This window comes from Gopherus flavomarginatus, chromosome 10 (assembly GCF_025201925.1).
Source record: "Gopherus flavomarginatus isolate rGopFla2 chromosome 10, rGopFla2.mat.asm, whole genome shotgun sequence".
Classification (NCBI taxonomy): domain Eukaryota; kingdom Metazoa; phylum Chordata; order Testudines; family Testudinidae; genus Gopherus; species Gopherus flavomarginatus.
Genome location: NC_066626.1, coordinates 10,214,403 through 10,227,534, shown reverse-complemented (window position 1 = coordinate 10,227,534; position 13,132 = coordinate 10,214,403). Strand labels below are relative to the sequence as shown.

The following is a 13,132-nucleotide window of genomic DNA, read 5'->3' as shown; positions in this document are numbered from 1 at the left end:
GCACATTAAATGCTTATCTATGTGGATGCTGCCACCTATATTAATGATTTTTGTAATATGGGCTCTTGATCATCTCAGGTTATTGCTTAGTAGACATCTCACTTTACATAGGCCATTGCACTGCTCTAAGGTAATTCCTGTGTGTTGCTATGGATAAAATGGGTAAAAATGTGATGATCAAATTTAACAATTTTTGCCTAGTTTTTATTCTTTGGATCTTATCAATGCTTGTTTGACAACATTCTTAATTTTCTTGGAAATTAGATTTATGGAGGAACACAAAGTTATGACTCAAAAATTCACTACAGAGCAAGAGCTTCTCCTCCAAGAGTTGAAGGGGAAGCATGCTGATGAGCTAGAACTCCAAAGTCAACAGCTACAGGAGAAGCATAAGCAACAGATTTTATCCCTCACAGTTGAGCTGCAGACAAAGCACAAAGCTGAAACTGAGACACTTAAATCTACATTACAAAGCAAACAGCAGGCTCAGCTTGAAGCTCATATAGCTGAGCTGCAGGCAAAGCATCAAGCACAAATTGATGAACTGGAAGCTAAACACTTGTCAAATCTGGATTCTTTGGAGTCTTCGTACCTGTCTGAAATTCAGATTATACGAGATGAGCACAAACAAGTTGTTGAGGAGCTACAGATGCATTTCACAGAGCAGCTGCAGGAGAAGGATAAGGCAAATCAAGCAATTCTGACTCAGGAACTGGAAAGGCTGAAATTAAAACATTCCGAAGAGCTGCAACTTTCACAGGACAATCTGAAAATTGAGTTAGCTACTATTCATATTGAAAAACTCAAAGCTATGGCTGCTGAGCTGGAAGAAGCTCATAAGGTGAGTCGGGGGAAAGCATGAGTTTGAGTTTAGATTGATTTCAGATGAAAGACTGTTGGTTTTGAAACTTATTTTCCATAGTTGTTTTGTTCTGTTTGCGAAATGCTCTATTGATTGAGCAGCTATTGTTTAACTCTTTTGTAATAGTTTTCTTAATTGTTAAGAACAAAGGCAAAAGGAGAGAAATTATAAGCATATACATCAGGGGTAGGCAACTTATGGGGCGCATGCCGAAGGCAGCATGCAAGCTGATTTTCGGTGGCACTCACACTGCCCAGGTCCTGGCCACTGGTCCGGGGGGCCCTTCATTTTAATTTAATTTTAAATGAAGCTTCTTAAACATTTTGAAAACCTTATTTACTTTACATACAACAACATTTTAGTTACATATTATAGACTTATAGAAAGAGACCTTCTAAAAACATTAAAATGTATTACTGGCACGCGAAACCTTAAATTAGAGTGAATAAATGAAGACTTGGCACACTGAGGTTGCCGACCCCTGATGTACATATTTAAATATGATCATTATGAAAGCTTAGATTCTGAGTTGAATGGAAATACAAAGTTTTTCTTCTTTGTTTGTTTCACTACATGCAGAAATGTTTGAAATCTGCAGGGCTTGGAAATGAGAGAATAGTTCATACATTTTCCTCAACAGTTCTATTACTTCCCATTGGATATCATTTTGGAGAAGTGCAATCACTTACTTTGTATAAAGTATTTTTAAAATTATTTTGAAATAAGAATTTCAAAAGAAGTTTTGTGTGAACCGTTCTAGAATGCACAGCTTCCTACAGTTTTTTGCTTTTCCTTTTGAAACAAAATTTTTATATTTTGAAAATGGCTTCAACCACAGTGCAGTAAGGAAGAGCTGGTAATTCTTAAGAACAGCCTAGTAGTAAAGATAGTTCTTGATTGTTACTGACATTCTTCCTTAGTGGTACATCACACAAAAATATTCTGAACTGCAAGCTCAGAACATCATTTATTCCTTGAGACCCTGATGAGTAAACTGGCTGAGGGGAAACATAAAAGGTGGCAGTTATAGGACAATAACTCTTTTGCTTCAGTCCTAGTGTGTGACAATACTGCATCTTTATCTAGTTAAGTTATAAATTTATTTATATATATATATATATATATATATATATAGTGCAACTTACTTGGCACTCCAAAAACCTTCCATTTTGTAGCTAACTTCATCCTCCTCATTAATTAGTGCTTTGCAACTTGTTAAATGTAAAAGTAGTTTTAATAGATTCTGAGGTTTCAGCAATATCATAGTAAACCTCCGATTCTGCTAAATCACATTTTGCATAATTTTAGAAACTTGAACAGAACTTAGGAAGTCTTGAAATATGTTATGCTTCCAGTACATTGAAATAACATCTTCTAAGGGTGTTTGAAAGTGCTTTAGCTTCTTGGTGTGTATCATGAGTCCCAGATGTAGGGTAATGGCTTGTTGCTAGGAAATAAAGTCCCAGCAGATGCTATTGAATATTTTCCTTCTGTTGAGTAAGGACACAAAGGGCATCCTTTTGTATTGGTTTATTTAGAGCTTAAATTTGTAAGCCTACTTGATTATACTGAAGATAAGCACAAAAGTTGCCACTCCTTGTCCCTGATTCAAGAAGGTACCCCTTTTCAGGTCAACACTTAAATTGGTGCTAAAGTTCCACTGAAGGCTCATGCTTAAGTGCTCCTCATTGTAATGAATTTGATGTTGGGGGCGTTGTGGTGATGAGAGCTGTATGTGGGAAGGAACAAGAAGGCCTATAGGGATGTAATTTCTTATTACTAGTAAGTTTTTCAAAATAAATTCAAAGGTAAGTGAAGTGCATGCTCAGTCAGGGTCCAGGAGACGCTGGTGGTAAATATTGACATATGTGGTATGGAAATTCACTGGGCAGGGGGTAATTTTAATACTGCAGCATACAATTCATGAACTGGATATAATGAGGATGTTTGCTATTTTAAAATGAATAATATTATAGGAAGATTTGAACACCGCTCTTCAAAATCAAAGATGTATGTTGGAAGAAGAAAGTCATAAGGCTCTGGATGTATTGCGTGAAGAAGTATTGCAGATGGAGGAACATCATAAAAAAGCACTAAAAGAGCTCCAAGATCTCCATGTGGCAGAAGTTCAGAAACAGAAAGAAGAATACTCCTGGCAGCTGCAGGAAGAGCTGGAGAAGCTAAAAGCACAGCATGAACATGAGGAGACGGTAAGGGCTGCTCAAATAGCTTATCTTCTGAAATAGAACACATTCAATTGCATTACCTTGACAATAACAATCACCAGTTGTGGAGCTGGATACTACTTGATTTGATGCACTGGTGTAAGTAAAGGAACAAAACAACCTTGAGACATTTAAACCTACCTCTAGCCTAAAGTACATTAAAATTATAACTCACTTCAATATACCGACAAACAAAATCAACAACAAAAGACGCACACATATACAGGCATGATAAGCTAAGCTAAATAAATTTATTAGAGCTTCATTTTCCTTGCAGGTTTTTTTTTAACTGAAAGATTTTAAACGTCCATTGTTATTTAATATGTGCACCCAATACTGACTTATTTTAATGTTGCATTATCTATTTAAGGGAAGGGAAATATTGTCTTGAAGTTTGTTGTGAGAAAAAGTGAACTATTTTGAGCAGCACTGATTTTTTCAGTGATGCTTAGGCTTCTAAGTACTGTCACTTTCGAAAATGAGATTACAGTTCTTACCTTCTTTCCTTAGAGCTTTGCCCACTTCTTTTGTTGTTAGTGTATGTACAGAAGGAAGCAAACATCAGCAAGCTTCTTGAATGAAGTCCAAGAAACATTTTTAATTACACTTCTTGGCTAGTGTTAGTGGGTTGTGTTTTTTTTTGAATTATTGCTGAAATACAATAGAAACTAGATTTTTCTTTTTTCAGCCATGTACCACAGATGTTATAGTGAGGCCTCAAATGACTAAGATTTTATTATTGCAGTATATACTGCAAAAAGAATGAAACATTTACCAGTGTGCTCTGAAGAGTCACACATGATTAAAATTGAACTTCATCTAAATACATCTGACAAAATAAATGAACAAAATACATCTCTTTTAAAGTTTTAAACTTTATTCTTTGAGCAGTGGTCCCTATATGTATTCCACTGTAGGTACTCATGTGCTTTATGTGCCTGAGACTGGAAGTTTCTTGCTGGCAATGGTGGTCCACATCTGTGCGCTTGCTCTCCTCATGTTCTCCACTGAAAGTATAAGGGGTGGTGTGGACTGGCAGCATTTCCAGTTCTTTCGTACTGCTGGATGTTCTGAGACAGAGCCCTCCAGTGTCCTGAACTGCTTCTCTGTCTTCAATCTGTAAATATATTCTGGGAGTGCTCCCCAGTGTGGGGTTAGATTATGCCCTGGTTATCAGGCTTTAAAAACCTGTATCTCTTGCACGAACTGCTTTCTGGTTAGAAACGATCATCAGCAGTACCTTTACTGCATTGGAGAAACTGCACTTTGCAACATGCCTATCTGCCATTCATTTCCCAGCCAAACCTGGCAAATGCAGGAATTCAGGCTGAGGAAAACCTTGGAGCATGCATTGAAGCTCCAATCAGACCCAGGCTTGGGGGATCCCCTTGTGTATCTGGTAGAAGTAGCCAGAAGTGTGCCTCCTAGCACCACGATGTCTGACTCAGAAGCAGGGAAGAGCAGTGCCAGAGACCTTTCTCCCTGGGCTCCCTCAACATCTGTGGTATCTACTCCAATGCTGGCCAGGGTTAGGCAGCGGAACCCGAAGGACAGAGAACTGTCGGTACCAACCAAGAATAGTCAGCGAGACCTCAGCATATTGTTTGACGTACCAAGATCTCCTAAAGAACCATTGATCACATCGCTCCAGTGGTGTCATAAAGGGATACACACTTACATCACTCTGGAGGATATTTTTCATCCTTTTGGATCCATAATCTCCTGGAATGATGGATCTAGCTCCTAGCAGAAAGATTTTGATCCCAACAGTTGAAAGGGACTACTAAAGGGGAAGTTTGTCCCTTATCTTGTCACCAGTTGTCGCATCCCCACTCAGTGAGAACCCCTGACACTGCCGATGGAAATGCACCCAGTGTTTTCACTTCAGGGGAATTGGGTATGTCTGAAGGGCCAACATCACCTCAGCTGAGAGAGGTCAGCCCAGAGCGGGGATTGAGAATCTGCTGGGTCACATCCCAACCTCATCAATTGGAACATTCTCCTCCGGACCAGTGGCACCTAGTGTCTTGGGGGCCTCCACAGCCTATTTTCGACCCCTTGAGCTGCCCTTACTTGGAGTACATGGGACTTGTACGTATGGGTATCATGACTGTATGTCATCCTACTGGGAGTCTCATCACCCTTCTCCAAGAGATCACCCAGAGGTTCTCCCAGAGCCCGTGGAAAAGGGGGGAAAAGGAACTGGAACCGTTGGTACTACTCGTGCTGACAGGGTATCATCCTCATCTCTTGAGGAGTCAGTTGATCCAGCATCACTGTCTCTACTGGGTGATCACAATTTCAATAGCTGTTGTGGAGGGTATCAGAGAAGCTCCAGGATCTCAAGAAGAGGTTCAGGGGATACACCACAAGCTCCTGAACATCATGCAGCTGATGGGATTTAGTCTGGTAGTGTTCCATGATGGCTTCATTAGCTGAGAACAGACAAGAGCCATATGGCACAGCCTGGCAACATGTACTCTCAAAGGGACAAAGAAACAATATGTTGTCTAGTTAAAGGCACAGAGTTCTTATTTACTGACATTGCCCCACACTCATTGGTTGGTCAGGCAGCCACTGAAAGCACCACGCAACAGCTCCCAAGGGATGCTCTTGCTGATAAAGAGGCCAAGTGCTTGGACCATCTGGGGAGGAGAAATTGGTATTCACAATCACTAACCTCGAATTGTGAACATTCAACTGCCAAGTGCTGCTGTCCTGATAGGATTTTAACAACTATTTGAAGTAATTGGAGTTCAAAGAGAAACTCCCACAAGAAGATAGGGCTCAATTTCAAGCCCTTTTTGACGAGGGAAGGTTGATGTCTTCTGTACAAATCACCATGAACCGTGGCTACACTCTTTGGGTTCCCTGGGGTTGTCCAAAATAGGGATAGGACTTGCCCTTTCATTAAACTAACCTTCTCAGTTAAAAGACAGACCAGTCTTTGCACTTGCTAAAAGGCTCCAGGACAACCCTGCTTTCAGGGCGCATGTACAGCAGCCCTGTTAAGGAAATATTACAAGCAGCTGTACAAGCCCAGGCTGTTGCCACAACCCTTCAATTATCAGCAGTCTTCTGAGCTGCCTTGTAAACAACAGAAGGCATGAAAATTTAGATTGATTGCTCCTACCATTTCCTCTACATCCACCCAACCTTATCCCCCAGCCAAAAGATATCTTTGATGGAATCTTGCGTGCTGAGAACCTTCAGTGAGGGCATCTTTACTGGATTCTGGTGTCTGCTTTGGTGGCTACCTAGCACCGTTTGCCAGCAACTGGAGTGTGATAACTGCAGGCAAGTGGGTGTTGAGTATCATCCATTCCAACTATACCACTGAGTTCACCTCACCATTCCTCCAAAAACCATTTGTGCATCCCTCTTCAGGGCCCACTCTTTCAAAGAGATCCTCCTTCAGGAGATAGAATCTCTTCTTAGGAGAGCAGGAAAAGAATGATTACCAGTTCAGTATCAGGGAAAAGAGGTTTTATTCAGTATTTCCTGATTCCCAAGGGAGGATGGAAGCCCATTTTTGACATCCAACACAGTATTTTTATTTGCAAATTGAAATTCTGGATGGTCACACTGGCATTAGGAATTCTGTCCCTGGATAGTCATTTGGTTCACAGCTCTCAACATGAAATAGACATACTTTCATGTAGAAATCCACCCGTGTCACCTAAGGCAATCAGGTTCTTCTTTGTGGGTGCACCACTTCAGGTGTCGGTGCATCTCAGCGCTGTTGATCGGAGATTTTCGATGGCAGTGTCTGTCTTGGTCGCACGTGCATGGTGGTCATCTTGCGGTGCAGTTGGTGTCTCGTCTAACGCGCGCACAACCTGAGCCCTCCAGTTACTTCTCAACAGTTCTTGACCGAAGGTGGAGCTCTGTAGCGGTGTCAGTGACACCTAGGGAAATAATTAGGTATAGTTTTTCAGTGACAGTTAAGTTTCAGTTCATTAAGAGTTTAGATAGCTTTCTGTCTCCTTTTTTCTTCTTTGGAACCCACCCTCCACCTTTCGTTTTCTTTTCGTTTAAAAATTACCTCAGCGAGGGACATTTAAAAACATGCCTAGTTCACCAGGCTTTAAAAGATGCATCTTGTGCAAGGACACTATGCCAATTTCTGATGGCCACTCGCTCTGCGTCCATTGTTTAGGGAAGTTGCACATACTGCAAAAGTGGACTCACTGCAGCAACTTCAAGCCAGGGCCAGGCATGATAGAGATCTCTGCCTAAAACTTATTGTCATGGAGAAGTCCCTGCAACTAGCCTCTGACCCTGGACAACAGGGCCCCTCGACAGGAGACTATCTGGGAACCTCATAATCTGATGCGACAAAAACATTCTTCCTCAAAAAACCTGAAGAAACAATCCACATCTTCCGCGCAAGGAGAACTTTAAAAAGAAAACTTTCTCCTTCATGATCACTATCCTTGGTGCTGACCATGCTGAGTGTGAGCAGCTTTGAGGCACCTTGAACCTCCAGCACTGCCTGCACCCTGACCTCTGCTGGCAAGGTTAAGTAGTCGAGGGGCAAATACAAACCAACCTCCTCCTTCACGGCACTGACAATGCCACTGCAAGGGGTGGCGCCGCAGCCATCTCCAATAGCAATGCCTGGCAGCATCAGTGCCGTTGTCAGTATTGGCACAGTCTGAGGGGATCCGAGTCAGCACCAGTGGCACAGGTCAGACTTGCGCATGCTCAACCAGCACTGAACACTGTACCACAAAAATTGTCAGCACCGACAGACACAGCACTGAAACTAGCGGAATCTCATCGCTTCACAAAACATATTGATATGGTGGTGACCTCCTCTCCAGGCTCTCCATTGTTCGGCACCAATGGCTCCTCAGTGCAGTTGTCACTGGAGCAGCCAGATTCCCCCATTGCCCCTCCTTTGTCAAGCAGTGAGGATGACGACCAGGAGGATGGTGTTTTTTCATAATGCCATTCCTCACCAACCAGCATAGGACAATCTCTGGGAACTAGGAGATACAGAGACCAGTATGCCTGAGACATGCAGCCTTGGTACAGACATAGAATCATAGGACTGGGAGGGACCTTGAGAAGTCATCTAATCCAGTCTCCTACACTCATGCAGGACTATGTATTATCTAGACCATCCCTGACAGATGTTTGTCTAATCTGCTCTTAAAAATCTCCAATAATGGAGATTCCACAACCTCCCTAGGCATGATGATTCCTTCCAAGGTGAAAGCCTTTCTGAAGTGGGAGAAGACCCCAGAGAAGAGCCTCTTGGACCAGTGGCCAGGACCCGGGCAGTGTGAGTGCCACTGAAAATCAGCTCCCGTGCCGCCTTCGGCACGCGTGCCATAGGTTGCCTACCCCTAGAACCTTTCCACCAATAATGAGACCAGCTCCACAATGGGATCTCATTTAGTACTCTTGGTATCATCTATGTTGCTATTTAAACTGTTAGCTACATGTTCAATGTCCTAGTTGATGAACAAGGCAACAGTGTCCTTGTTGCCATCATTTTGGCCAGAAAAGTAAGTGAGTTTAGAGCCCTTATTATTCCTAGGGGAATTCTGCACCAAAAAATTAAAAATTCTGCACATAGTATTTTAAAATTCTGAAAAATTCTGTATATTTTATTTGTCAGAATAACACAATATAATCACTCTGGTTTCAATTATTTCTCTAATTTATTTAAACTGCAATACAATGGATGAAGAATTGGAGTGGGAAGCATTGGAGGAAATCCTCAAATGCCCTTGCCTAATAGTAATGTAGCTAGGTTTGACCCGTTCTTTCTAGTTATTAGTCAACAAATACCTGCAGCCATGTGCTCAGTGTTACATCACAGGCAACTGAAGAGCAAGCGAGGGCTGGAGAATCAAACTCAAAATTTATATTGGCTACTGAACATCTCCAGAAAGATCAGTAGCAAACAGTTCATGGAGCACACTTTTGATAAGAAATTTTTCAGTCCAAAAGTTTAGACCAGTTCTAATCACTCATCATAATCGTAAGCCTTTATAAGGCCATACTGTCTTTTTCACCACTCTGGAAATGCAAAGGAGAATTAAAACTTCTACACCTATTTTATACTCCTGGGAGAATTCACAAAGACAATGGGAACAGTTCAGTAAGAAAGCAGACTGCTGCATTCTGCTCTGAGGGGACAGAGCCTGCCCCACGCCTACCTCCTCATAAACACTCTGAAGCCCCTCCATGCCAAATGTGCTGCAAAAGTAAGCAAGAGGAATAGAGTGTGTCTGACTGCTCACCCCTCTCCAGGCAGTGATTTATGTCTCTACCAGCTGCTTTGGGCACCCAAACCAACCTGCTTGGACTGCAAGGGAGAGGCGCATGACTGCTCTTGCGCCGTCCATTTGCATCCCTGTCAGAAGTCATTTTTCTGCAGGGAAGCAAAAGAAATCTGGGTGGGACATAAATTCCCCCAGGTGTAAAGCCTTATGACCAATTTACCGTATATGGTACAGGACAAAGTCTTACTACGGCTGCACCTGAAGTTCACCCCTAAAGTAGTTCTGGATTTCCACACAAACACATACCTGTTTTCTTTTCCCTAAGCCTCTTGCCACCAGTGAAGATAAGAGACTTCATTCCCTTGATGTGAAGCATAATTAGCTTTTTGCCTGCAAAGACTGAAATCTATCACAAAGCTGCCTCCATTGTTTATTGCCATTGTAGAATGAATGAGAGGACAAGCTATAGGCTCTCAGACTCTCTAAGTGGATTTTGGGCTGTATTCTACTTTTATCTGGTGAATCTTCCTCTCCCACACTGTGAGAGGGCTCATTCCGCTAGAGCACAAACAGCTTCATTAGCATTGCGTCAGAAGGTGCCCCTGCTTGTATTTGCAAAGCAGCAATATGGAATTCAGCTTGTACCTTCACAAAACATTATGCCTTAGTTCAAGCCTCCACAGCTGATGCAGTCTTTGGTGTGGAGGTCCTACAAACATCTTTACTGCCTGCAGCCTCTCACCTGGCTCCGGTTTTCAGTCACCCACAGTGGAATACACATAAGGATCAGCACTTGAGGAAGAAAGGTAAGTTATTTACCTTTATAGTAATGAGTTTGTCAAGATGTGATCTCTATCTATATTCCACCATCCGCTCTCCTTCACCTCTGTTTCAGATTCTATCCATTGATTCAAGTTAGAGAAGGAACAGGAGAGGTGATTGGCCAGTACCGCCCCTTATGCCTTTGGCATGGAGCGTGAGGAGAGCAAGGATGCAGGCACTGACTAGTGGGCACTGCTAAGAAGAATCTTCTGGTCTCAGGCTCATGTAGTGCACGTGCATTCACAGGCAGAGTGCCCATAGGGACCACGCATTTCATATAACTCAGTTACTATAAGATTAGTAACTTCCCTTTTTTATGATACATTTTGCTTTTTCACTCTTTGCATTGCAACATTCAGTAATGAGCAATGGGACTGCTAATCATAAGTGCAATTTTTGAGAGTTCTAATGGCAATATCCGCCTTGCAAAAGTTGTTTACCTTTGGGGAAAACCTTAATTTCCTTTGGATTTGAGGGGAGGACCTTTAGGTTAACCTGAAAATATGTACTTCCTGTGCCTTTGGGTTTTCTGCAGAAGTAGTATATGCCTGGGAAGCTAGCTTTGTTGGTCAAGTGAAAATTCTCATGCTTTAAGTGCCTTGATCCTGGAAACAGGATTTCCTGTCAGTCTAATGGCCGCAGTGATTCAGTTTACAAAGAAGAATGCAGCTGAAATTTTCCTAGAAGCCCAGTATCACTGGTCATTGGGTAATTGTTATATTGTCTTAATGAGACACAGCTGCCATTTGTTTGACTACCCTTTCTCTGGTGTATTTCCATGATCCTTATAGGCATCAGAAGAAGCAAGCAGGTGGTGTGCTCTGCCAGTCTGAATTGATTATTAGATTAACTAGGCAATCTGTCTCATAGTACTTTGGTGTCAAGCTCCTCTCTCAGAATCCTCCACCTCCACTTCCACCTGCCTGTGTCTTTGCGAACTTGCACAGAGAGAAGATCTGATTTCCTTCAGTAAAGATGGAGGTGGAGTATGGCAGTTCACACCAGCTGAGAATCTGGCCTTTAGGATTGGAGGGAAAATCTCTGTGGGATTTGGGGGTGGAGTTACTGATTTTTCTCAGTAATAAAATTGATTAAAAAATCTTACAGATGTATGCCTCTGCCTCTACCTCTGAAGTGGAAACTGTGCGAGCAGCTCTCCTAGCTCAGTTTGAGGAGGTGAAATTGAAGCAGCAGCTTCAGTTCCAGGATGAGATTGAACTGCTCAAATGTCAATCAGAGGTATTATTGGAACAGCAGATTACACAGCTAAAGGTGAGGTCTAAGATAAAATGTGTTTTAACAAATTCCAAAATGTATGGAATTTGCTGAGGTTAAACAATTATTACAAAACCTTTTCCCCAGATTGTCTTTTTAAAGTCCTAGAGACTTAGAAGTTAGAGATGGAAAAGATAAATTATCAGTTCCTAAAATGGTTTTGGGGCCAGATTACTTGCTAGTTACACGAGTCTAACTCTTCTGATTGTTTTTGTCAATTAAATCACATTAAAAGAGACTAAAAATACATTATGTTAATGTAAGCAGTTACTGTATTTGCCGCAGAGATGCTATGCAATCATGCAATCATGAATGGGAATTGATGTGGTCCATGAGGGAGCCTCTCTTTTAAGATGTCTTCTCCTTTTACTTTTCTCCTTTTTAAAATTGTTTGTAATATGTTGTACATGTACTTTGTAATGAGGTGTATTCTAAATTGGAGAACAACTCAAACAGTGCTGAAAAAAATACTACAGTAACTCATCACATAAAGTCGTCCAGGTTAACGTTGTTACGTTGCTGATCAGTTAGAGAACATGCCCATTTAAAGTTACCCAATGCTCTCTTATAACATTGTTTGGCAGCCGCCCACTTCGTCGACTGCTTGCAGAAAGAGCAGCCTCTTGGAGCTAGCTGGTGGGGGCTTGGAAACCAGGGTGGGTCGGCAGCTCCTCTATGTTCCCTGTCTAACCGTCGCCCAGCAGGCTATCAACTGTCGGGCATTTTAGCTGTCCTTCCTCCCACTGTCATGTTCTGCTCCTGCCCTCTGCCTTGAAGCTGCTCCTGGGAGCATCCTGCTTGCTTGGAGGTGGGGGCAGGGAGGAGGAGGAGAAAGGAGAAGAGGGGGACTAATGTCAGAGTGTCCCACTGCTCCTTTACTCCATCTCCACAGAGCGGGCTGGGCGACACGACAGGACTCAGAATGGAGGGAGCTTGCTGGCAGCAGCTGCTGTCTCAACTTGCTGATCTAATTAAAAAGGCATACTTAAAGGGGGGTCAGCGTACTTAAAGGGGCAATGCACGTCTCTTTCTCTCTCTCACACACAAGGTGTGTGTCTCTGTCTCTCTCTGCCGTGCTGTCTCCCATCCCTCCATTCGTGCTGTCTTGTAGAGTGTGAGGCTACATTAACAACAACAGGCATTCCCTGGGAAATATCCCACCCTCTGACTCCACCACCTCAACCAAGCTGCACGCAATCATCATTGCTGTGTATAGTATTAAATTGTTTATTTAAAACTTAGTGTGTGTGTGTGTGTGTGTGTGTGTGTGTGTGGAAAAAATTTCACTGGAGCCTAACTCCCCCCCCTCATTTACATTAATTCTTATGGGGAAATTGGATTCGCTTAACATCGTTTTGCTTAAAGTAGCATTTTTCAGGAACATAACTACAATATTAAACGAGGAGTGACTGTATAAAAATAATTTAAACTTGGCACTTTGTCCTTAATGCTTCAATTTAAAGTTAGGTATTAGAAGAAATGGCCTTTGTAAAACATCTATTCAGAGATAAATGCATAATGTGTCATAAACACGATCATGCATTTAAGGACTATATTTTACCTTCAGTTGTGATTTGTGATATACTTGTGTATGTGAATATGAAAACTTCAGTTTTTTTTTAAGAGATTTGTACGCATTTTATCCCGTTTAGGATTTGGAAGGAGGGAAAGAAACTGATTTCTCAGCAGAGCGAGTCTTTGAAATAGAT

The 13,132-nt window shown here is 42.1% G+C and overlaps 1 protein-coding gene across 5 annotated transcripts in view; it reads left to right on the top strand.

The window, feature by feature from the left end:
• PCNT (pericentrin) overlaps nucleotides 1–13,132 on the top strand; it is a 218,297-nt gene that overhangs the window by 51,423 nt on the left and 153,742 nt on the right. For all 5 annotated transcript variants that reach the window (XM_050916458.1, XM_050916455.1, XM_050916457.1 and 2 more), the window contains 3 exons: nucleotides 265–841; nucleotides 2,839–3,072; nucleotides 11,256–11,420. In XM_050916458.1, the coding sequence (XP_050772415.1) occupies nucleotides 265–841; nucleotides 2,839–3,072; nucleotides 11,256–11,420 (976 nt within the window). The remainder of the gene's footprint in view (nucleotides 1–264; nucleotides 842–2,838; nucleotides 3,073–11,255; nucleotides 11,421–13,132) is intronic.